The sequence below is a fragment of the Trichechus manatus genome, unplaced genomic scaffold (assembly GCF_000243295.1).
Source record: "Trichechus manatus latirostris isolate Lorelei unplaced genomic scaffold, TriManLat1.0 scaffold00107, whole genome shotgun sequence".
Lineage (NCBI taxonomy): Eukaryota > Metazoa > Chordata > Mammalia > Sirenia > Trichechidae > Trichechus > Trichechus manatus.
The window spans coordinates 8749329-8776250 of record NW_004444043.1 but is presented as its reverse complement, the minus strand read 5'-3'; the positions used below and the strand labels follow the sequence as shown (position 1 = coordinate 8776250).

At 38.6% G+C, this 26922-nt stretch overlaps 1 protein-coding gene across 1 annotated transcript in view; it reads left to right on the top strand.

The window, feature by feature from the left end:
- The window catches only part of TMC1 (transmembrane channel like 1), a 126098-nt gene extending 102206 nt beyond the window's left edge, over positions 1–23892 (top strand). The window contains exons 16-21 of the mRNA XM_012557529.1: positions 3438–3505; positions 8829–9068; positions 14794–14919; positions 19726–19804; positions 19904–19955; positions 23870–23892. Of these exons, the coding sequence (XP_012412983.1) occupies positions 3438–3505; positions 8829–9068; positions 14794–14919; positions 19726–19804; positions 19904–19955; positions 23870–23892 (588 nt within the window). The remainder of the gene's footprint in view (positions 1–3437; positions 3506–8828; positions 9069–14793; positions 14920–19725; positions 19805–19903; positions 19956–23869) is intronic.
- The last annotated feature ends 3030 nt before the right edge of the window (positions 23893–26922 follow it).

The following is a 26922-nucleotide window of genomic DNA, read 5'->3' as shown; positions in this document are numbered from 1 at the left end:
CTAAAGTATTACTTTAAAAATTGTTAAATGTAATCTAATCTCACATGCTTAAGAAAAGTCCACCTCTAAAAGAATGAGCATTGAATTTTATTCTGTTTGTCTCTTTATATATATATCTGTGTTTGTGTGTGTATATAATTCTTTTTACATTTTATTTGTTTGATTTTTAGAGTGGGAGTTTCTGAGTTTAATGCATACAGTATTGAATTCCTATTCCAAAGGGTTTCCAGAGAAGCAGTTCTTTAATAACTGGGTCTAATTTTCAACTAATTAAATATTTTAGATTAGAAAAGAATCTTAAAAGTTATCTAGTTCAAGGGTCAGCAAGCTTTTTCTGTAAAGGGCCAAGTAGTAAGTATTTTAGCCTTTGCAGGCCAAATGATCTCTGTTGCAGCTTTCCAACTGTGCTGTTTTCGTGCAAGGGCAGCGATAGACAATACATAAATGACTGAATATAACTATGTTCCAATAAAACTTTATTTACAAAAACAGGTGGCAAGCCAGATTTGGCCTCTAGGCCATAAGGTGCTGACCCCTGATCTAGTTCATTTCATTAATTTCTCTGTGAGGAGACTGAAACTAAAGAAATTAAGTGACTGGCCAGGAAACGTCAGGGCAAAGTCTAATATTCAGGTCTGAATCCCAGTCGAGTGTCTGTACCGCTAAGCCACATGGCACTGTAAGGCTGCCCTAAGGGCTCTCTCTGCATTAAGTCAATTACACATCAAAGATTTTATTCCTTCAGCTGCCACTGCTTCAAACACAGTGTGAGGCCAGGTGTTCCCAGGATGTCCTTTGTGCTTTTCTAGTCACCTAGTTCTAAAAATATCTCATTTCGAATGATCTTTAAGAGGTTTATGTGCTTGTGAGAGTAAAGGAAATATACACCTAGGAGTCTGAGATTTTTCGTTTGCAGTACTTTCGTGGGCTAAATCATGACACCGTTTCAAGGAGGCCAAGGTTGAAGGCTTGATTCTTGAACTGGTACCAAGAGAAGCTATTCCAAGGCCACAGATGGCTCAGGCCACCCGACCGAGCGTTTTTCAGATGTGTTCTGTGATCACACTGGGCTCCAGGAGAAAATGTAGATGATCCACAGCAATGTGCTCCTACGGAAGGAGAAAGACTCAGCATCAGTGCTCTCGAGATTAAAAGCAATTCATTTATCTCCATGAAGGACACATTTTTTTCCCATTGCTGATTTTAGAACAAAAGCTGTCAACCATGCCTTTTTGCATCTGGCAGATATTATGCTGCAAGATAATCTGCAAACTAATGGAACACTTTTTATACCCTTTGGCAGTATCTTGGATAAATTTATATTGACTTTATCTAGGTCATTTTTGTCCTGCCTGATACACAGGACTATTTATTATTTTACTATGTATCATCTTTTCGTTTTATCTTGTGATTTAACCATTATTGTTATGCCATACCTCCTGCTTCCTCCCTGAATCTGTTACAGGGCAAATAAGTTGAGTCCTATTATGAGACTCTTGCGCAAAGCATTTGAAAGTTGTTAATAGTTTGTTGGTGTTCCAAATTAGAAACCCATCTTCTTGTGAATATTTTTTTGGTAGATGTTAAGGATTGAATACGTATTATAAATCCTAACCCCTATACCTGTGGTTATAATCTCATTTGGAAATTTTTTGGGGGGGTTTGTTGCTGTTGTTATGTTAAGAGGCCATATCAGTGTAGGATGTGTTTTAAGCCAATTACCTTTGAGATATAAAAAGAGCAGAATAGAACAGAGAAACAAGCAGAGATGAGGGAAGGTACAAGCCACATGACCTCCAAGGAACCGGGGAATAGAAGTTGAAAAGAAACAAGGACCTTCCCCCAGAGCTGACACACAGAGAGAGAGCCTTCTCCTAGAGCCGGCACCCTGAATTCTAACCTCTAACCTCCTAAACTGTGAGAAAATAAATTTCTGTTCATTAAGGCCACCCACTTGTGGTATTTCTGTTATAGCAGCACTAGATCACGAAGACAGGGTGGTTCTTGGATTTGGAAGGAACAGATTCTTGGGTCATCTGTGTGTGTGTATGTATGTGTGTGTATGTGTGTTGGGGGAAGGAGTTGTTATGAGGATATCTGAAGCTACATCTGGAGGTGTCCGGATCTGGGGCAGTGCTAGTGACCTGCCACTCTTTTGGTCTCTCTTACATGGTTTTCTTGGTCTTTACTTCATATTTGCTGCTCTCTTATTCTCTTGTTGCCAGTTGGTCAGTTGCCTGTGAATTCTCTCTCCCAAATTAAATAGAAGTCAGTTTTATTGTCTTTGCTAATTAGCACTCACCCCATCCATAGACGTTCTCTCTCTACAATGCCTATGTTTCACCAAGAAGCCTTTGAATGGACCACCCTAGGACAGATGACCACCTTGCCTTATATTGGCTATTTGTGGCCCCTCTGCACAAATAGGAGCCCTGCTGGTGCAGTGGTTAAGAGCTTGGCTGCTAACCAAAAGGTCAGCAGTTCAAATCCGCCAGCTGCTCCTTGGAAACCCTATGAGGCAGTTCTACTTTGTCCTATAGGGTCACTATGAGTCAGAATCAACTTGACAGCAATGAGTTTTTCTCTGCACAAATAACAGCTTGGTGCCACTGCCCTGAAAAGGGTAGTGTTATCTAGGAGACAGACACTGGACAAAGAGCTGAATAACTTCTTAAATGTTGTTATATTTCTTTCTCTGTATTAATTTTATTGTAGAAGTAATTCACATTCTCGTTGAAATTTTTTTAAACATGCAAACCTTAAAGAAGAAAATAAAAATCATATTATCACCCACATACAACAGCTGTTAATATTTTGCTGATTATTTTCCAATTTTTTCTCAATAGGTTCATACAGTTAATAAAGATAATGAACATACAATCTTATACATTTCTTGTTTAACATTAGAGCATAATTTTCTCTCAAGTATGTAAATATTCTTCCCAAACGATTGTAATTAGCTACAAAAGACACTATAGTATAGCTATACAGTCTTTACTTAACCAGTGTTGGACATTTAGAATGGGTTCATCTTTGCTTATTAAAATTTATCAGGATTTCATATTACTTCATTAAGACAAATTCCTGGAAGTAGACTTACAGGGTCAGAAAGAATGAGATTTTGAAATCTTTTCATTGCTTTTCTAGAAGTTTGTTTTGATTTTTACTTTTCCCAGCAGTGTATGAAAGAGCCCTTCTGGGCACATTTTCACAGCATTGAATGACAATATTTTTAAATGAGTCTTACTGTGTTAAAAAATGGTGTTTTCTTGTTATTTCATTTATTTCTAAGGCTTTATTATGGAGTGTATTGATTATTCTGCTAATGTTGCTGTAATAAAGTAGTTGAGAGCCTAACCAGGTCCATGCAGAAACACTTGCCTTTCAGTTTTCATGGTTTGAGATGCTAATACAATGAACATCTGTGTCTCCTTTAGCCCTCATACACGGAATTTGACATCAGTGGCAATGTCCTTGCTCTGATCTTCAATCAAGGCATGATCTGGTAGGCCAGCAGTGGGGCGGTTTATCACGAATGAAAAAGTCTCCAAGGTCACTTATTGCAGAAAGCACTGTAGCGTGGTGTCAGAGGAGACCACAATTTGTGTCTAACTCATTGGCCTGTGCAAAGCGGATGACGATGAATAGTTTCCTTCTTTTTTTCTTTTTCATGTCTTAAACCTAAGCAGCCCTGGTAGTGCAGTGACTGCTAATGTAAAAAGTCAGCAGTTTAAACCTACCAGTCACTCCGTGGGCGAAAGATGTGGCAGTCTGCTTCCGTAAAGGTTTATAGCCTTGGAAACCCTATGGTGCAGTTCTACTCTGTCCTATAGAGTCACTGTGAGTCGGGATTAACTTGATACCAACGGGTTTATCTTAAACCTCGGTTATCAAAGGCAGATCTGCCTGTTTCACAGAGTACTCCTTTGTCAAATATAGGAGTCTATTTTCTGGCTGGTAGATTTCTCTGGGTGGTACAAGCAATTAATGTGCTTGGCTGCTAACTGAAAGGCTGGAGGGTCTGGGCCACCCAGAGGCCCCTCAGAAGAAAAGTCTGACAATCTACTTCTGAAAAATCAGCCGTTGAAAAACTTACAGAGAACAGTTCTACTGTGATGCACACGGAGTCACCATGAGTGGGGATCAACTCAATGGCAACTGGATTACTGGTAGATTTCTTTGAAGGTTTTCATATTTCTAGATCCTGTGACAGCAGGATCTTACAGTGAAACATCAACGACCATACTACCATGTGTTAAGTATGAAATAAATTAATGTAAGGCCTTTCTGAGAAACTGATTTTATTGTGTCATCACTACTGAATATATTGAAAATACAATGTGTAGGTACTTTAAAAAATAATATCTCACCAAATCCATTTGTTTATAGAGATGAAACACATATTTTAGGAAGGTCAAGTTAAAAATATCATCTTTACTATGTAACTCATTTCACAGAGTCATTTGCACATCAGAGTTATTTCTTTTGATGTGCAAAGGATTGTCATAAATCCTTTGTGGAATGAGAGTATTCTCGCTGTAAACCTGACAGGTTAAGAAGAGTTGATACAGTAGAGACAGTTTTTGAGTTTAGAAAGGAATCACAGCATGTGATTCATCTGGGGACCATGTGTTGTGGAAATCTGTCACTCTTAACTAAGAGTTACCCAACCCTCAAGCAGTGACAACTGAGCTGCTTTATCCCATTGACACATGCCTAATACAATATTGTGCTATCAGCTACATGATTATTCTATGCTCAAGTACCAGTAACTAGCCTCAGTTTTTGAGCAGGCTTCATATGTTACTCAAATCCTTCAACCATAGCTGGCTTGAATTATTAAACATTTATGTGCAGACAGACTGGATCTCTATGCAAATGTGAAAATCGTCCTGCTTCGGTCATGTAAAAGCTGCTCTCAAAGACCCCATAGTCCTGCCGTGGGACCTGTCAAATACCTGTGTCTCAGTAGGTGAATCAATAGGAAGAAAAGACGGTATAAACATTATTTTCTGCCTTCCCAGGGATATCTAAAAATGTCATTACTGTCCCCTCACTTTCTAAATTTTGTAAGTTATGGCTTATGTGTCCAGACTAGCACTAAGGAGTGAAAGATATCCTTTATTCTCCAGGTAAGAAGGAAAATCAAGATGGCCCAAGGTGTGACTACCGACAGAGACAGTAAAGGGAGCAGCTTCTCTGAGTTCTGCAACTTTCCTTTCCTGGAGGGGATTCTGCTGTATGGCAGAAAATGGCTAACACTGCTACCGGAGTAATGAGAGACTACTGCCTTATATTTCAGTTTTAAAATGCCCAGGATCTTACACAAAGTGCCATAAATCCCTCAGGCCTGGTGGGGGCCATTTGTGCAGACATCTGCTGCCTGTCTATTGTGTTCTTTCTGCGTTAAGACAACAGATCGGCCTAGAAATCCATTTTTATTGTCAGAAAAGCTGTTGTGATGGCTGTCCTCGTTGGTTTTACTTGTAATTTCGAAAGTATTTAGTCCACTATTGTTCATATTATAATTCTTAAAATCTAAAATTCATATCCAGTTATCTCACAGGCAAATCTGTTATCAAAATCTCTCACCCATTGTTCTATCACTTTCTATGTGTTTATTCTTCTGACAATGGTCAAGTCTTGCTTCTGGTTAGTTTGAAGAGAACTTTAGAAAGTGATCATGTTTTTTTTTGAGTGTACACAGATACTCACACACTTTCTAGAGTCTCAGAAGCAAAAAAAACAAACAAACAGAAAAAAAAAAAAAAACTATTATTCATCCTCAGGCCAATTCTCTGCACAAATACCCTTCTACTAACTCCTAGGGGATTGTTGAGGGAGTGAGGATTTGGCAGGGTAAAGAAGGTGTCGGAACAGCGTGTAACATAAGTTTAGAAGGCTCACCCCGCCCAAGGGTGCTCACATATGGCTATTTCACTAATTTATGAGGCATAAAGATCTGACAGCCAAGCTTGGCCATTTTCTACAGAAACAATCAAAAAGGTACATAGAGATTTTCGTGTTGATTCAGTTGGTTTGTGACTAAAGATGTCCAACTACTGCTTTTGGAGGTGTTGAGTAATGAAGACATTCTTCATGCTGATGTTATCACAGGCTATCTTTTATGGGTAAAATCCATTTTGTTATGACGATTTTGTTGAACTTATCAGTAAACCTTTACATTGCACACTAATTTTTAAAATAGACATCATAGGCTTTTGTAAGCATGTTTTTCAAGGATGAAATCTCTGACATATCAGAGTGGAGAGAGGCAGCAGAACACACACAGTGAGGGAGAAGATGAGTTGTGGACATCACTCCCGACACTGCCTCCTTGGGCATCCTCCACCCAGTCCTGTAACCTTTTCCGACTCATTTTCTCAGTTGACGAAATGTAAATTGTTTACCTGCCACATACCATGCCACTGGCGTCGTAAGGAGAGTTAAATAAAAGAAATCTTCATTTGCTTTGATCTTCTAGGAAAAAAAGCATTTTAGAAGGTGCAGGTTTTACAATGATCTTCAACTGACAGATAATGAGATCAATCCTGGAGAAGGGGCTTAGTGAGCCAAGCTGATGAGTGAGTCACGAGCACAGCTAGGATGAGTATTAAGGCTCAGATATCACTGTGCCAGGGCCTGTTTTCCTAAGTTATGGTTTTTGAGTCATTTGTTCAAAATGTCTAAGTGACATTTATTTTGAAATTTATTAATCTATAGATAACACCTACCTATGTGTGTACATACACATGCATACATACAAACAATACACATATATATAGGTACAAACATATGCGGTTTTAGGCAAGCCTATGTTTTGAATTATATGCAGAATTATGTCTTAGGTTGGAATAGATTGTGCTGCAATTAAATACACCCCTAAAATCTTAGTGGCCTACCAAAAGAAAGAAGAGAAAAAGGTTTATTTCTTGTCTATGCTACATGTCCAATGTGAGTTGATAGAGAGCTCTGCTCTTATAAATACCTTCACTTCGGAGACCCAGACTGAAAGAATGGGACCTATCTGGAACATTAAAGGTCACTATAACAGGGGGAGAAAAGAATGAAAAAACATGTGGGGCGCTTACTGTTTCTACCCAGCAGTGAGACACCTCATCTCTGCTCACATTTTATTGACCAAAACAAGTCATATGTCCAGGCCTGATTTTCAGAAGAGGGGAGGAGTATCCTCATCCTACGAGCATATTACATCACAGCTATGGTATCTGATACCAACTGGTAGTGCTTTGTAATTCTGACCCCTTAGCTAGGACTATCATTTATCCACTTTTTTGGAGTTCCCAGTTCTCTGCTGCTCTCCTGTAAGAAAGATACCCTGTGCTGTTCCAAAGTCTACTTTCCCAGTTGTTTTTAATAGTGTGACTTTCTACAATGTCACTGGTCAATTCAATATAGGAAAAATATCATTCAGATCTGCCGTCCGGAATCCTGTCAACAAATCAACAAATTCATTTTCAATGGAATGAATTAACTTTGGGTTTAAGTAAATTCAGTCATAGCAGAAAATAATTTCTTCATCTAATCTAACCACCCCTCTCCTAGAATATACCAAATTTGCATTGGATTGGTTTAAACAACTTCTCTGCATATTCAGGAAGTCTCAAATGCTAAGCATAACTAGAAATGTTGAGGGCTTTGTTATAGTTGGGGCAGTTTAACAGATAGGACTCTGTTTATACTTCTAAAATAAGCGCACATGTGTCCTCCTTTAGGTTTTGGGCTAATAAATTGCTATTTATATTGTTTTATGGTGCTAAAGGACTTTCTCATCAATGAAAATTGAAATTTATTTTGTTGAAAGAATCAACTCAGCCATCAGGTAGAAGTGACCTCTCCTAACTGGTTCCTGGTTAAAAGTGCTATTTTAAATAAGTTTTTAAGAAGTCAGATGCACAAAGCAGGGGATTCCTAGGACAATCTAAATTCAGGAAGTAAACAGATAAACAAAATTAAATGCCTGTATGGAATTTTCATCTCAAAACACATGAAGCTAGCTATAAATTATCAACAAAGCATATTGTCATACTCGTTGCCATTAAATCGATTCTGACTCATAGCGACCCTATAGGACAGGATACAACTGCCCCATAGAGTTTCCGAAGAGCAGCTGGTGGATTCAAACTGCCGATCCTTTGGTTAGCAGCCAAACTCTGAACCACTGCGCCACCAGGGCTACATGTTGTCATACTGGACACAAATACACATATTGTCATATTGGACACAAATACATCACTCCAAACAGCTCTAAAACACCATAGCAGCTACAAATAAAAAACGATTAGCATCAGAAGAAGAAAAACTTATTTTAATTTTTTTTAGTAAAAATTAATTAGCCTTGATGAAAGTAATTAAACCAAATGTACAGTTTATTTGAACAGAATGAGTGGTTTTAACTGTCAGTTACTTAAAAAGTTAACATTTTAGATATATTAATCAATGATATGAGAATTAGAAATCAAGTTTATTTAAAAATTAAAAAAGAAAACTAAAAGAAATGATGGAAATATATTGTTTAACTCTTTTGTAGTTTTAATTTAGTAATGATAACAGGTATATTTTGTGAACAGCATAATTTCCATGAAAGAATTATGTATATAATACCTACAATAATGGGGTAATGGTAAAATGTAGATAGAGGATAGAACTAGAGCAGCTGGGTTTATTTATAAACAGAGTTTGTGTGGATGAAAGTGGCAATACATTTTCTGTCTTCAGAAATTAGGCATGTTGTAAAATAAACAGGTGTGTGGCTTTGTTACGGAGTAAAAACTCAAAATTGAGCAGAGTTCTATTTTTCTTTCTAGGATGGGCTCCTTCTATGCTCCCTGCCTCCCAGGCATCAACATTCTTCGACTCCACACATCCATGTATTTCCAGTGCTGGGCTGTGATGTGCTGCAATGTTCCTGAGGCCAGGGTCTTCAAATCTTCCAGAGGAAATACTTTCTACCTGGGCATGCTATTGCTCATCCTCTTCCTGTCCACCATGCCTGTCCTGTACATGATCGTATCCCTGCCGCCATCTTTTGATTGTGGCCCATTCAGGTCTCTCACCTTTGAAATTCCATTTGGGCATTTTTTTCTTTCGGGGTGGAGATGGGAATGGTCACTCATTGTATAACCTATATTTTGTTTGCAAACAATGACATCATCATTCTGTAGAAATGAGATCCTTTGGGTATTCAGGCTCAGTATGTGACATGGAGATTGAGTTCTTGGGCAAGTTCCATTTGTTTCCTCATTTGGGAATCATAAAAGGGAAAATAATTTAATTGCTCCAGTGCCTGCCTGGGTAAAATATAGGCAAAGAATCTAAGCTATTTCCATATTAGGAGATAAACTAAGAGCAAGATTTTTTTACATTAGTCTGGATGTGAAAGTTTTCCTGATGCTAGGCGATTACATCCAGATACAATAAACCATTGCTAACTCTCACATGGACCACCAAATTAAAAAAATAATAAAGTCGATTGCCCCATAGCAAATGGAAAGATTATTAGATTACAGTGAATATAAAGAAGGCCACACAATTTATAAGCCAAAATGCTACATGTTAAAAAGAAAAACTGAGCATGTTCCTCTTATGTATTCTCCTCAAATATCAGAGATACATCACTCAAGTTAGTAATGAAGAGTTAAGAAGACTCTTCGTCCAAGCTGAAGATATACGTTTCTAGTCTTCTATGACAGACTTCTTCCTGTGACGCGTATCAAGAAAGCAAAGTCACTGGGGTCTGGAGAGTTGGGACGTCATTCCTTAAAGGGCCTCAGAAATCACAGTCCCCCAACAACCTGCATGTTGAGTCACTAGGTAGCGTGCATTTGAGTTAGTTCCCCTTTTCAGTGAAGGAAGCGTGAACATGAAAAGCAATGAGAATGACAAGCATGATGCAGTAATGGCCACATGTAATTTCTCCTTCATGCTGTCAGACTCACGTTGTTAAAGTCAAAGTGTTCTTTGCCAACGACTAAGTACAAGTATAGAAGAGGCATTTTCACTCTAATAATAGTCTGAGTTATTATTGATTTATCAGAGATGAATGAAAGAAAATGTTAGGCCAGCTGAGAGGGCAAAACCAGCTGGAGTTCTGTCATACTCAGGAGGCTGATGTTGACACACACTGTATTTTTTCTCTTTTTCTTCCAAAGTGAGCTGAAATAATGTAGAGAGTGACATCTGGAGGCTAAATATGAAATTGCAGTCTTGAAGGAAAGACTGGTTTTAATAAATCCTTAACAAATCTTGGGGTACAAAGTTCAAGAGATAAGCCATGCAAATACTTTAGTTAATTGCAAATTACCAGCACAGTTTAATATCCAGCATAAGCTTTAGGTGTGCTTTTAACTTTTTAACTGGAAGTTGATCCTTCTCAGTAAAACATAAAAGACTTCAGCTGTCTATAGCACTGGTGGCGCAGTGGTTAAGAGCTCAGCTACTAACCAAAAGATCCATAGTTAGAATCCACCAGCTGCTTCTTGGAAACCCTAGGTGGCAGTTCTACTCTGTCCTATAGGGTCCTTATGAGTCGGAATCAACTTGACAGCAATGGTTTGTTTTTTTTTTTTTTTTTTGGTTTAGCTGTCTATAAGGGAAACCACACAAATTAAAAATGGAGTGAATGGTGATTACACAGATGCATTCATATTGAAAGTGTCATTGAGCTAGACACATACAATTACTGTGCAATGTTAGTCCCTTGAGCCCTAACTCTGTGCTTCTCTTTATACCACAGACCGAGTGTCTTAGCATCCAGTGCTGCTATAACAGAAATACCACAAGTGGATGGCTTTAACAAAGAGAAATTTATTTTCTTACAGTCCAGTAGGCTAGAAGTCCAAATTCAGGGCATCAGCTCCGGGGGAAAGCTTCCTCTCTCTGTCAGCCTTCTCATCAATCTTCCCCCAGACTAGAAGCTTCTCCACACAGGGACCCCAGCTCCAAAGGCCGTGCTCTGCTCCCGGCACTGCTTTCTTGGTGGTATGAGGTTCCCTGTCTTTCTGCTAGCTTCTCTCTTTTATATCTCAAGAGATTGCCTCAAGATACAGTTCAATCTTGTAGACTGAGTCCTGCCTCACTAACACAACTGCCACCCATCCTCCCTTATTAACATCATAGAGGCAGGATTTACAACATATAGGAAAATCACACAATACCAAGAATCATGGCCCAGCCAAACTGATACACACAATTTGGGGGGAACGTAATTCAATCCATGACACTGAATTACTCTGATTTGTACTGAAGAAAATGAGTCTGTATGTAAGGTATAGTATCTCACTTTGACCAAGTGTTTCCTAAATGGCAGACGTAAGCAAAAACACCACATGTATTTCACTATTTTGAGGTCAGAGAACTTTAAATATTTTCAGTGGAGTACCAGGAAAGGGGCGTCTCTTCATCTTATTTAGACAGTCTATTTTAGAACAAAAGAATGTTTGCCTTGTTTACTCATTTGACTTAGAAGTTGAAAAGGGTTTTTCTGCTCTAGGAATGAGGAGAGAAAGCGTTTATTAGTAGGAGCCTCAGGGCTCACCATCCTTTGGGACTCTGAGTTTGAGGTGGTTTGCCCTGCCTATTTTAGTAAAGGTCCTCTGACTCTATCTGCCTCCTGTGTGGGCAGCAAATTGGCAACATGCATTTGAAAGGTTAATAGAGACATCAGATCATAAAAATGGTGCAGGACCAGGCAACGTTTTGTTCTGTTATACATGGAGGCATCACAGTGATGGCCAATTAGGTTGGGGGACTTTGCTCCCAGGTGCAGATATGTTTTTGGGTAAAATGACTATATACCTTTAGAAGGCCCATTCAGCAAAGCCAGTTGAGATATTCTTGCTTGGCCTGGTTTCATCAGACCTGGCTATGGAGGGTAGATTTTCCAGGAAATTATTCCAATAGCCTGTGAAGTAGATTTACATTAACCAGTTCAAAATTATAAAAACTATTTCTTCGATGACCATACGAAGCAAATTCTTCTACTTGTTCCACCTCATTTCCTGACACTTGATTTTTTTTCCCTGCCATATGATAAGAATCCTGAACAATTTCTAGGCCTCTAAATTCTCACACACCTCCCTGCATACATTATGGAGATTTTTGAAAACATATTTTCATCTTACTGCAAAGGTAATATGTGTTCATCTTACACAGTCTGGAAATTGTGGACACATTTTAACATGGAAGCAAGCATTGCCAACAACCCTAAAGACCTGAAATCACAGCTCTCAACATCTTGGCGTTTTATATTCTGATTTTCTTTTTATGTAGATTTTTCATAACTGAGATCAGATAATATGTATAGGTTTATATGGAGCTTTAAAAATTGACATCATATTGTGAAACTGCTTTTACATGACTCATTTATAATTACATGTTATGCATCTCTCTTCATGAATGGCCTAGCTGACTTCTAGAGGTTGGGGACAAAACATCTTCATCTTTATGAGTCCAGAACACAAGAGTAGTCGATATTTTTAATTAATTAATGAGTGAATAAAAACCCATTGCCATCAAATTGATTCCAACTCATAGTGACCCTATAGGACAGAGTAGAACTGCCCCATAGGGTTTCCAAGGAGAGGCTGGTGGATTCAAACTACAAACCTTTTGGTTAGCAGCCAAATGCTTAACCAGTGAATGAATAATGGCTGCTTATTGTGTGCTAAGCACTGGAGGAGATCTAGGGGTAAATTGGACATGGATTTTCATCTGTGGAGCTTACAAGACAGGCCTGCTCATAGACTGTTCTAATCTAGAGTGGATGGAGGTATGTCCACAGGAGAGCTATAGGTTAAGTGTAACAGCATTTCACTCCTTTGTATAGTTTCAGACAGACTTAACAGGATTTCTGGAATATTGTGAAGTGGCACACCTAGCCTAACCAGGAAGAAGGGATTCCCAGGGTTTTGTAGATCCTTCTATAGTTTGCATATAATTAAGAGACCTGGACTTCTTTCTTTGACAAGAGGCCTCATCTGGAAAAGACACCTGAGAAACCCCCGAGATGTTAGTGACTTTGCATTGGGACACATTGGATACTAAGAAGACCTTTGTGGGTAGGGATCACTTTCTAAAATTCTAGTCCCCCTCCTCTGACCCCATTCATTGACCATAGGCCTGAGAAGCTGGAGAAGGGAGAATGGATTCTCTCATCTTCTCTGGTCTTCTTTGCCTACCTCCATACCCTGTATTCCATCTGGCAGGTGGGAAACATGGTCAATTAGAATGGAATGATGAAGAAACCCAATTGTCTATAAGCTTCATTCCTACTCATGTATCATAAAAAATCAGTTTGTTGATTCTGACTCATGGCGACCCCATGTGAGTCAGCGTAGAACTGCTCCATGGGGTTTTCAATGGCTTTGACCTTTCAGAAGTAGATCACCAGGCCTTTCTTCTGAGGTACTTCTGGGTGGATTTGAACCACCAACCTTCTGGTTAGTAGCCAAATGCTTAACCGCTTGTACCACCCAGGGACTCCTCATGTATCATAAGCCTTGCTAATTTGTGTGTAAATCTATGATTTGTGAAGCAAAACTGACCCCTACCTTTGTGGTCCAGTGACTCGTAGCAAGATACCCGGAACTTTTTTGGTCTGTTGAAAGATCTTGTTACATCAGGAGGAAAAAAAAAAAAGAAAAATCTGATTTGAGAGATGTGGGTCAAGCTCATTTAGTAAGTAAGATTGGGAAAAAAAAAAAAAAAAAAGCCAAACCAAAACATTATATTAAGTTATACACCAAACTTTATTCTGGTGATATATACAATCTGGCAAGAAACAACCCAATAACTTTTCTGAAAATTACCTCTTTTCATAGGAGAATCAATATGTGTGTGTATGTAACCTGGTCCAATGGATATTACTTTATAATTCTGGACCTTATATACTGAGTGAAGACAGACATCCTGTTCTCATTTCTCCAGTTAATAGGGGCTGATTTTCAACTTAATGGTTGTGAATCAACCCATTAAGGACCTTTGCTTTTTAGGCCTATTTTTCTTGTCTTCCTACTTTCTGTTCTTAGCAGTGGAGCTAAGCTAATTGATAATGTCCCTAGAAGACACACTGAGGGAAAAAGACTTACCAGTCTGTGTGCTTACCTATTAACAACTCTGATGGAAGAAGTCTGGTGGAAAGTGAGATGGATGCTCTTGGGTGGAAAAAGATATTGGGTTATTTGCAGATTTTATTCCATTAAGCTATTCCTTATGCTCATTTCCAAGGTTAATTAAAAATCAAATATACTCTTCACTCAACCCAAGAACATTCTCCTATAAGAACAACTGGCTGAGGGACAGACTTATGAACTATTTACAAGATATATTTCAATCAAAATCTTAGAAATACATTTTAAAAAAAAGCTTCTAATACTATAATTAACTTCCTAACTGCATTGGCTACATATCTTATATCCTTTCCATAAGCTGAGAATCTGAGGTCAAAGGATCAGGAGCTGTACTAGCTAAATGTCAGATTCCTAACCTAAAAGCATGTCTAGTCAGTGTTTGAGAAAGAGTTCTAGTTTTCTTCATATGTGATTATTTTTAGCTGCTGTCGAGTTGACCCCCAACTCATGGCAACCTCGTGCACAACAAAACGAAATGCTTTGCCACCCTTCTGATTGGTTGTGGATTGAACCATTGTCATCCAGAGGGTTTTCACTGACTGATTTTTTGGAAGTAGATTGCCATGCTTTTCTTCCTTTTCTTGCTATAACTATAGTTTGCCAACATGTTTTACATGGACTTCTCTTCCTGTGTTTTCTTCAGTGGCAAAAACCGGATGTTTGAAGTCATTGGAGAGACACTGGAGCATGATTTCCCCAGTTGGATGGCGAAGATCTTGAGACAGCTTTCCAACCCTGGACTGGTCATTGCTGTCATACTGGTGATGGGGTATGTGCCTTCCCTCCTCCTAGACAGAGCCTTTGTAAAGTTCTTCCTGGCTCCTTTTATATTTTAGGTTTTTCTCCCCAAGGGTTGTGCTGTGATCTAACCAAATTCAGCGCTGATTACATGGTGGTGAGAGGCTGAAATTCATGAGCCATATTCTGATCCTATTGGATATGATTCACAGCCATCTGCATCTGTCTTTGCCTCCCCAGGATTATAAGATTTGTTCCCCAGTAACCAAAATAATTATCAGTAAACAGTGAAAGCAAGGGAAACATAAATGCTAAATCTAATCAGCACATTGAGCTTCCCTGTACAGCCAGCCCCCACTTCTAGTTCCAAAAAGCAGATGGCTGTGAATACACAGATATGATGAGCCTCTAAGTTAATATTCCTCTTGAGAGCCCTATAGGTTCTATTTTAGCGCTAAAGGCTTAGAAGTCTTAAAAATCACCCTGTGCTTGTCCGTAACTTGTTTCTAGAGGGCCATCAATAACTGTGTATCCATGATAATAGAATCATAGGACCCAAGGGGTCTCAGAAAAGTCACTTAGTCCATCCCTTCAAAGTCAGAGGTATATCAAAGGAGAATTTGGGAGGAAGCTTTTGTTCTTATGTAATCTTCACTGGCTTCTGACTCTTGGCCATCGTAGATAAACTTATATTCTAAGTAAAAATATATGCTTGCTATGAAGAGCGAAGAAAGTGCCCTAGCCCTTCCTTTTAATCCCCAAGCCCCTTCTAAATAGAAAGCCTGGAACCGTCACTGCTGCTAGCCAAGAGGGCAGGTATTAAACCACCCCCAGGGAGACCTTAGAAGTGATAGCTGATAAAAAGGAGTGGATTTGTTTAAATCAAAGTAAAACTAGGACATCTCAGGAGAAAACTCTCACTGATTTGAAGCCAATGAGCTGGGGTTCTGAGCTGCATTATCATTATCCTCATTATCGTCATCAAGAGCCATAGCGTATACCAAGGGCAGATGTCAGCTTCTTCAGTTTTATAAATTAAGAAACCGACTTACAGGAGTGAATTTATTTTCCCTAGATGAGAAAGGGAGTAATAGTAGAACTTAGAGCAGATTCTTTAATGGTAAATCCAGTGCTCGCTCCTTACACCATGATGCCTTTTAGGAGTGAGAACTAATATCCCGTAGGGATAATTAGGCAATAAAGCATATTACCATTATGTATGCTACAAAACCTTGATCCCGGGTTGGTATTAAGAGTACATAGTAAATCTCTGGTGCAAATGCATCGGAAAATGATCTCTCTGAAGCAGCATGCTTCCCCACATGGCCCTTGATGTGATTTCTTCTCTTCACATTTTCATGATGCAGTGACTTCTGAGAGCATGTGAAGAGGTATGTTTGTGGCTTTTAAGAGTTAAGGCCCTTTAGTGATATAATTGTCTCTTGGTGGTACAAATGGGTTAATGTGCTTGGCTGCTAATGGAAAGGTTGTCGGTTCACCTCTACCCAGATGTGTTTGGAGAGAAAGTCTTGGTGATCTACTTCCAAAAATTCAGCCATTGATCTCAGGCAACATCTAGCTCAATTGGCATAACATAATCTATAAAGAAATTGTTCTACATCCAACTGTGGTGAGTAGCATCTGGGGTCTTAAAAGCCTTCTAGTGGCTACCTAAGATATATCTACTGGTCCCATCCTAGCTGGAACAAAGGAGAATGAAAAGACCAAAGACACAAGGGAAAGATTAGTCCAAAGGACTGATGGACCACAACTACCACAACCTCCACCAGACTAGCTCAGAGCAACTAGATGGTGCCCAGTTACCACTGACTGCTCTGGCAGGGATCACAATAGAGTGTCCCGGATAGAGCAGGAGAAAAATGTAGAACAAAATTCAAATTCACACATACACACACGCACAAAAAGGCCAGGGTTGCTGGTCTGACAGAGACTGGAGAAACCCCAAGAGTATGGCCCCTGGACACCCTTTTAACTCAGCACTGCATCACTCCTGAGGTTCACTCTTCAGCCGAAGATTAGACAGGTCTATAGGGCCAACAGTAACACTCGTGAGAAAACAGCTTTGTAATTCAGTTCATACACAGGAGACTAATGGGCACACCAGCCCAAAAGCAAAGATGAGAAGGCAGGAAGGGACAGGAAAACTGGACACACATGAGGTCGCCATGAATTGGAATTGATTCGACCACAGCTGTGCATATGTTTTAGTGGTAGAATTAAGGTCTCGTGTTTTGAAAAACAAAGACCCACAAAATTCAAGCAACAGATTTTGTTAATATATCCTTAACTTCCTGAGAGACAGATTTCTTTTCCAGCAAACGAATAACATTGTTCTAATGCCACTAAGGATTTAGTAAGCTGTCTCAGGAGTGTGGCAAAGAAACAAATACTGATTTGTGGACTGCCATTGTTCCAGGCACCATCCATGCAGTAACTCATTTAATCCCCACAGTGAGGTTGGCCTCATTAATCATGTTACTGCAGTGCACCGAAGCTTTGAGTAGTTAACTGCCCCCAGTCAAGTGGCTAATAAGTGAATTCACTCTCATGTCTCCGCATTTCTCACTTCTTATTCTCCCCAATTTCTGTAGCACCACACACTGAGTTCATAGTCATGGATGTTCAGAAGAGCTGAAACCCACTTGCTGGGGATGGAGTAGATAGACCCAGGGTTGGCATACTTTTTCTTAAAGGGCAAGACAATACATATTTTAGGTTTGTGGGTCAAGAAATTTGACATAGTACATAAGTACTTATATAGCCACTTTAAAAAGTAAAAATCATTCTTAGTTTGTGGGCCAAACAAAACGGCAGCTGGCCAGGTTTGGCCTAGGACTCATAGTTTCCAACCCTTGATATGTATAGTCTAGTTAAGCCAGTTGCTGTCAAGTCAGTTCCAACTCATGATTACCCCATGTGTGTCAGAGTAGAACTGTGCTCCATAGGGTTTTTGATGGCTGATTTTTCAGATCACCAGGACTTTCTTCTAAGGCACCTCTGGGTGGACATGACCTGCCGACCTTATGGTTAACAGCCTAGCACATTAACCATTTATACCAACCAGGGACTAGACGAAGATGGACTAGGAAGAAAGGCCTGGGGATTTACTTCTGAAAAATCAGCCAATGAAAACCCTATAGATCACAATGGTCCAGTCTGTAAGGGGTTATGAGGACAATGCAGGGCTGGGCAATGTTTTGTTCCATTGTGCATGGAGGTCACCATGAGTTGGGAGCTGACTCCACAGCAGCTAACAATCACAACAACAGTGGAAAGCTGTCAGCATATAAGGGACAAATACATTATCTCCTAGACTGAGTTTAGTTCAGAGCGTCTGATTTAAAACACAAGTTTCAGTTTATCATCTATCTGATATTTTGGATTCCTAAGGTCTCATCTTCTATTTTATGGGGCCCATGCAGTTGGCATGGCTTCTTATTTCCTTTAATTAGAAAATGTTATGAGCATTTTGAGTGTCCCCACTGGATCATGTTAGATCAGCTTGACTGGTTTCGGTAACTGAATAGATAGAAGAGTCGTGTTATTTCTCTCTCAGTGGGCAGTCACGTTCTTTTGGGGACTACAAAATGATTTGTAAGGGTTATCCAATATAAGGTTCATTTCAAGGCAGAAAAAAAGTGATGAATGAACAGAGAATCCTGGAGCTGGAAGTGGCCTGTAAAATCTTTAAGTTCATCCCCCAAATCTAGTCGCTTTGCTAAGGAAACTTTATAACACTCGCACACACACATATACATTCACACACACATTTATTGAGCACCTACTTCATTCCAGATATTGCACCAGATGCCTTCAGGTGTGAAATTTTATTCAAACTTCCATTACTCATGTAAGAGACAAATAAGCTCAGCTAAACCATATCAATAACTGTGTTGCTCGCACCAGATGGCTCATAAAGGATTTAATCTGGCATGTTGGTGAGCAGAGGAAATATGATAAATATCCATTTTTCTGCAACAAACAGTTACCTTTTTAACTGCATTTTTTTGTTTGTTTGTTTTGCTTTAAGTGAGGAGGGGTATATATATTTTTAGCGAATTCTTTGAAGTAACTTTGATTGGTTCTTTCTAGAAATGTAAATGTCATTTAAAAACCAATAATTTTTTATTTTTTTATGAAGCGTTTTCTTTTTGAGGGAAAGAGAAATGAAAACAATGCCAGTTGTCACTGAGTCAGTTCTGACTCATGGCGACCCTATGTGCGTCAGAGTAGAACTGTGCTCCATAGGGTTTTCAATGGCTGATTTTTCAGTAGATCACCAGGCCTTTGTTCCAAGGTGCCTCTGGGTGAGCTTGAACCTTTTGGTTGGCAGTCAAGTGCATCACTCATTTGCACTACTTAGAGACTCCCATTCAAACAATACATATCATGAAAAAAAATCCATGTTAATTAGCTATGACTATGAAGAAATTATCTTCTTTGTTCTCTAAGCGTCGGTAGATTTTCCATTCTCTTGGATGCCATTGTCATTAATTTAAAATGTTATTTTTAGTTACAGTGTAAACTGATGTTAATACATTTCCAAGAACGAGCTAATGTTAGGGAGTACAATGTAGTGGACAGAGCACCTGGCTGAGGACTAGCAACCTTGGGGTCCAACTTCCCAGCTCCATCCCTAGATGCTGTGTGATGCTGAGTGCACCTCTTTACGTCTCTGGATCTCACTTTCCTTATCTACAAAATAGGAGGGTTAGAGCAGAAAATATCTTAAAGTCCACTCCAGTGATCTAGGTAAATAAATGTTAATTTAAAAGGAACCTTGAGAAACACATTGTGTTTTTTGTTCTTACTTTAGTTTGACCATCTATTATCTCAATGCTACCGCCAAGGGCCAGAAGGCAGCAAATCTGGATCTAAAAAGGAAGATGAAAATGGTAGGATACAACTAATCTTATAGAATTACTGTGTTTGTTAATGGCAAGTAGTAGAAAAGACCAGGAAATCTAATCTTCTTCTCTCGTTTTTCCCTGCAGCAAGCTTTGGAGAATAAAATGCGAAACAAGAAAATGGCGGCCGCACGAGCAGGTTGGAGATATCTTTGCATTTTGCAATTTTTTTTCTGCAGTCAGTATGTCCTTCTTTTTAATTTTTTTCCTCAAAGTGGGGCATTTGATGTGGAATGTCATTAATGCTCTGGACAGTTCCTCAATCCTTACTATCCATCTTTCAAGCCCTTCTCAGGGACCTTCCTGCAAGATTTGGGTGTTTTCCAAAAGGAGAAAGAAAAATTCAGTTGTGGTAAACTTAGAAGGAGTGATTAAAAATCTATATATTACTTTGAAAATTGAATAAAATAAAGAAAATATCCATGTAGTCATATACAAATGGCAGATTCTATCCTGCCTATTTTACCCATTTTTATACATGGAAGGATACACTGGAAGATCCCAGAAGAATTCTCTGAACTCAGTGATGTTGATTGCCAGAAGCCATTTGCTAATCCCTTAACTTCTCTTTTTATAACCTCTTTAAGTTGTAAAATATTAGAATAAGACGCACTCTTGTTTGCCAAAATTAATGATATGCTTCAAGATCCACGTAGAAAAGTGATGCCTAAGAGCTTCAGTGAAAATCTTCTGTATTCAGTGTCTTGTTTCCAACTTTTCCCTCATTTCCAAACTTTAAAACTCTCTGTATTACTATTAGTACAGTAAAACCTGTGAAAGCCAAAACCTGTGTAAGGCAGAAACCCATCAGAGAAGGAAAACTCAAATATTTTCCACTAAATAGAAAGCAGTAGAAAAATGGTGACTGTACCCTGTCAAAGGTGGAAAACTTTCAAGACCCAGAAAAGCAAGGCAGTCCCACTGAGTTTCGGCTCTCACAGGTTTCACTGTATTTTTCTTTTTTCTTTTTCTGCAAGTAATAGAAAACCCAAATTGGCTTAAGTTAAAAAAAAAAAATTATTAGTCTATACAACTGAACTGCCCCATCAGTTCTACTTTGTCCTATAGGGTCGTTAGGAGTCCAAATCGACTGGACAGCATCAGGTTATACAACTGAACAGGGAAATGGTACATATGGTTTCAGGCCCTGCTTTTTTCCAGGTTTAGAATGGGGCCAGGGCTGAGCCCCATTTCTTTGTGATTCTCTCTCTCAGCACTTTCATCATGGCTGACCTGACGGCAGCAGGAGAGTATGCAGCAACTTCCAGGGCCATTGAATTATGCTCTCAATGTATTTAGACAAATTTGGTGTTTTGTCTATTTCATCTACTAGGAGAAATTTTTCCCAGGGTCTTCCGAACTTCTTCTATCTCAGCTGATACACTTTTATGCCTGGCGTATCTGTCATCCTTTCTCTTCGCTGTCATCCCTATCACTCTATCCTGTTTTGGATCCTGTTTCCTATTTATCCCACCTTCCTCTTTCTTAGATTGCTCACATGTTTTGGTGACGTGCGTAAGAGGTAAATTTTTGAAGCATTGTATGTCTAAAGCTGTTCTTCTTTTACCCTCCTCTTTGACTGATAGTTTTGATGGATATAAACACTATTTGGTTAGATTGGAAATAATACTTCTTTAGAATTTTGAAGATACTTTTCCATTGTCTTCTATATTCTAGAATTGTTATTGGAAAGTCCAAAGCCATTCTGACTCTTAATCCTTCTGATGTGACTTCCATTTTTGTTTGTTTGTTCTGCCTGTCTAGCAAGTTGTAGGATCTACTTCTTATCTCCAATGTTTCGAAATTCCATGACGATGTGTTTTGGGGTGAATTTATTTTTATTCTGTGTGCTCATCAGTGGAAGCGCTTGCTGTTCAGTTGTAAGAAAATTTCTTGAATTATTTCTTGATTTCTTCCCCTTCATTTTTTTTTTCTCTGTTTTTGGAATTCGTATTATTTGATTATTGGACCTCATGGACTGGTTCTCTGATAATCTTGCTTTTCCTTTTTATATACCTTCCTTTATCTCTTTGCTTTAACCCATGGATATTTCCTTAGTATAAATTTTCAATACTTTCTCTTGACTTTTTCACTTTTGTTATTACAATTTTAATTTTGGAAAACTGTTTTGCTCTCCAGTTGTTCTTTTAAAAAATAACATTCCATTTTGTTTAGTGGCTACAATAGTTTAGTCTTCATGAGAATATGAAATCTTTTTTAAACTTCTTTCCATTTCATTGTCTTTGTTTTAGCCAAGATTTTTGTCCTTTTTTATTGCCCTATTGGTCTGTCTCTTTTATATTAGAGACTTTCTTCAGATGCCTTGTGATTCTTTGCTGTCTGTTCATATTTAAGGGTGGAACAGGAAGGCTTTGTTCATGTGGGTGGAGCTGTGGACAGATGTTTACTATAGGGCTCTGGCTGGGCTGTCTGATAAACCCCCATGTCAATATCTTTAGGCTTTTCCTGTTGAGCTGATGAGATTCCCTCAGAAAAGCCACTTCCAGACTTCTGCCTGGGAAGTAAAGCTTATCTAGCTGCATTCTAGTACCCAAGTGGGAAGCAGGGCATGGTGTATTGGCTTTCAATGTATAAATGCTCACTCACACTTCCTGTATTCACTGTGGTACTCCTTGCAGTCTTCTAGCCCACAGACATCTCTATTTTGCTATTTCTGGAGAAAATTCTTCCAGTCTTCTACCAAGACAGGAGACAGGGGATTAACCCATCTTTGCCAAGTGAAAGAGTACATCTGGGATTCTTTTAAACAGACATCCAAACCATCCTTCTGTTTTGGTTCACTAATTAGAGATGTACCTGTGGTTGCCAATTCCGGAGCCTTTGGAGATTTTTTCAGTGTAAATTATGTTGCTTCCCATTTTTTCCTTCTGCTGGCTTGGAATTCTAATTTGTCAGAACTGATTAGTCACTTATCATTAATCCATTTGCTTTTCAGCTTCTAAAATTTCATCACTGTTTCCTCTTCTCCTGTTCTCCCCATCCTTGTAGGTTTATGCCTAAAAAAAATTCCTTTGCTGTTATGTTTCAACCAAAACCCATTGCCATCGAGTTGATTCTGACTTATAGCAACCCTATAGGACAGAGTAGAACTTCCCCATAGAGTTTCTAAGGAACAGTTGGTGGATTCAAACTGCCAGCCTTTTGGTTAGCAGCCAAATGCTTAACCACTGTGCCAGCAGGGTTCCATGCTGTCATGTTTGAGAGGGAGCAAAAGTTTAGTCCAGTGTAACACCACAGCCTGGGCAAAATTTCCAATCTCCTACACCAAAGGTAGCAATGGCTTTATCTGCGTCTTAATCTGTTCATTCTATAGTGATTATCTGAATTACTGTATTGAGGTGGAGTTTTGAATTAAGTCCACCTCAGCAAGAATTGATTAGTATTTTCTACTCTTTGCAAAGGTTAGGAAATAGAAGCATGTGTGTCACACATACTAGCAGAGCTTTTGTATATTGTTGAGATTGTGGCTATAATTCAACACTGCCAAATTAGTGTGAAGAATGGTGAATGAAAAGTTCTGACTGCTAAGATTTGAATTCTAGTTAAGGCATATTTCTTGTTTCAAATACCGACATAATGCTAGAGCATACTATTTCTCTGATGGTTTCCCATAATCTGTGTTTAAAAAAATATTAATAATCCCAGTTACATTGTTGTTTCCTCAGGAACTTCATAGACAACTTGACACGTAACAATCATTTCAGTAAATACCTATTGAATATCTACTGGATAATAAAGAACTCTTTTACTGGAAAAAATTAAAAGGAATATATTAATGACATAAACAGTAATGAATAAATACTATAAAAAGCAGAACTGCCATTCTGCCTTTTTAAAATTTCTGTGGGGATTTTGTAAAATAAGAAATATAAAAATATTTTAAATCTAAAAATGCTAAACATCAAGCGAAAAGTGTAGAGAATATGGAAGATACAGATTTCAGGCCCTTTTATTCAGAACCATTAACCACACTAAAAGCTAAGCTTCAGTTTCTTCTTCTTCATTTATTTTTTGTTTCTTTTTTTTGAACAGCTGCAGCTGCTGGTGGCCAGTAGGTTTCAGAGTTATGCATGGAGCCCAGAAGTACTTCTCACTCTCACTGTGCTGTTCATGGGTAATGAAGTATGTGAAGGTACAAAGAACACACACTGTGGAGTTGCTTTTCCCCTGTTCTATCCCTGATGGACTGTCAAGTTCATGCTGGTCAACCAAGGCATTGCCAATCCCAGTTCGACAAGAAAAAATTCCAGAGTATTCTGCAGTAAGGATTTGTTCCTACACTGCCACTTTCTCCCCAGACCCATTTCCCCGATATTTTTCCTAAGAAATTGAGTTTAAAGGCAAATGTGATCCAGCAATACAGGTCATTGGTTTATTTGGTGGGTTAATTTAAAAAAAAACATTTTGCTTATATGAACTTCTATTTTACATATTTCTTTTTCCTTAGCTTTTCTTGGACTGGGAGCAGGAATATGTCACCCTCTTTTTTTCCTCTAAATTCAGAAATATCTTGATAAAGCATTCACTGTAGTTATTCATTTACTTACTGTTTGAAACAAACCACTCTTTACTTCATTTTTATCTACCTATCTCCCCACCTGCAGCCCCCACAGATATACACCCAAGACCTTTCTTTTGATGCTGGATTCAATATGAACACAAATGGACTCTTCAAAAGAAAAATTTTAAATGAATTAGGGGCCTGATCAGTATCGGTTTGAAGGTCTCTCACCTTGAGGAGACACACAGGCCTAAGACAACCAAACTATTTATGAGTTAAAAAAAAAAAAAGACAATGTATGTGACTGCTGCTCTGTCACAGTCTGCTCACTTGACCTCCCTGATCTCATCTTCTGAGTTTAGATTCTAATATTCTATACTTTTTGTTTCGTTTTGTTGTTAAGATTAGGAAAACACATACTTTTATCTGGAGCTTTAGTTAATAGAAGCATTTAAGCATTATTATTTATTTAAAGTTTCAGTTAACTTTGACTAATAACACTCAATGCCCTCAGTTAGCCTTGTTATGTGACTTCAGTTGCATCCCCAGACTCAGTATCCTTTTCTGGAGTTAAGCCAATTTACCTGCCATTTCCTACAATTCACTTGCTGATTTTTGTCTTTGAGCTTCCTCCTGCTTAATCTTCCACTAGCCCTAGAATATTCCTCTGCCAATCCATATGGTCATCTCTTCCAACATAGCAAATCCAAGACTTCCTTCCTTTGGTGAGTCTTCCAGAATAGCCTCCATTCCCAACTGTGTCACTCTTTTGAGAGGCTTCCTTTAATTCTTTATTTCAGAGTCTATTATTTAGATTGATTGTGATGTGATTTTCTGATGGTTCTTTATTGTTTCCTGTATGCATGGGCCATCTTTCTTAAACAGATTGTAAGCTCCCTATGAGCAGGGATCATATCTTCTAACTCTTAGCATGCCGTATATTGCCTAGTATATTGCTGTGTACAGGTAGGAACTCCAAAAAAATGCTTGTTAATTAAATTGAATCAGTTTAACTTAAAGCAGTTGCATTGTGAAACAAAATCTTCTGTTATCTGAATGAAAAGTGTTACTATGATATAAGAAATGGATTCTCTGTTGATATGCTGAGTTTATTATCTCATTAGATTGTAATGCAGATGAATAAGTGAAACTGGTGTTTATTTCTACTTGGATCATTTTTGCACTGTGTATTAATGAGATAAAAGAATTTATTTATATGTGTTGTCAGATTTACAATGTGGATGATACCCCCTTGCCTTTAATCTACTTCATAGGGATGATAATGAGAGATGACAAATTATCCCCCAATTGCAGTCATCTCCTGAAGGCAATGTAGTTTTTGCACAAATGTTCATGGTATAAGCATTCAGACATTATGCACTAGATTTCAGAGTTTCTGTGAATTTAAAAAAAAAAAAGAAATACACTGGATTTTTATAGAACCTAAACACCCACCTGATTTAAATTAAGCATTTTTAGAAATGTCTCCATAGAGCTGTTGAAAACATTCCCATACTGCTATATGGTATATGGGCAAGGATCTAATGTCTGAAACAGTGAATGCCTCTTCCAAAGTTGTTTGATGGCTGTTCAGGGAAGAGCCTTTCACTGGGAGGATCTGGCTGCCGTGGTTTATTTCTGTATCTTTATTTCCATATCTGATGGTCGAAGGTATAGAAAAAAATTAGAAGGCAAACAAGCAGAAAACAAGATACACCTTTTATTCTTTCAGAGGGGAAATTAAAAACATAAGCTCTGACAAATATATGGAAAAACCAAGTTTGCTTATCTGAAAAACTTTGCCATTCATTGAGAAACTGAAAAACTATATTTCAGCACATTCTTTGAATTATCCCCTTTGGCTTCTAAAAGGAACACATAGTTTAAGCCATATTAAGAGGTTATGAGTCAAAATTAACTCAACGGCAATGGGTATACATTGGTATATACCTTAGTATAAGCCATTTAAAAAAAAAAAAGTTGTCATCAAGTCAATTCCAACTCATAGCGACCCTATAGGACAGAGAAGAACTGCCCCATAGGGTTTCCAAGGAGTGGCTGGTGGATTTGAACTGCCGACTTTTTGGTTAGCAGCCTGAGCTGTTAACCACTGTGCCATCAGTATGAGCCATAGTAAGAGGTTCATCCCTGGATGGAGCAAGTGGTTAATGCTCGGCTGCTAACCAAAAGGCTGGCAGTTTAAGTTTATCCAGAGGCACCTAGGAAGAAAGCCTTGGTGACCTACTTCTGAAAAATCAGCCAATAAAAACCCTATGGAGCACAGGGCTACTCTGACACAAATGGGGTCTCCATGAGTTGGAATTGACTTGATGGCAATTGATAAACTGGTATACTAACAGAAATTGGCCTGAACTATGCTTTCTAATCCTGATAATAATCTGCAAGTGCAAAAGCCCATATTGGCCATGTCTGGAAAGTACAGGGAACTTGATTCTTGTCATATGTTGAGGTTGGGATAAGCCTTGCTGACCAGTGGGCAGAGGTTGAACCCTGGTTCTCGAAGCTGCCTTAAGACTACAGGTTTCACTACTTTCATTGTTTAGTGGATGAGTTTATACGGAGA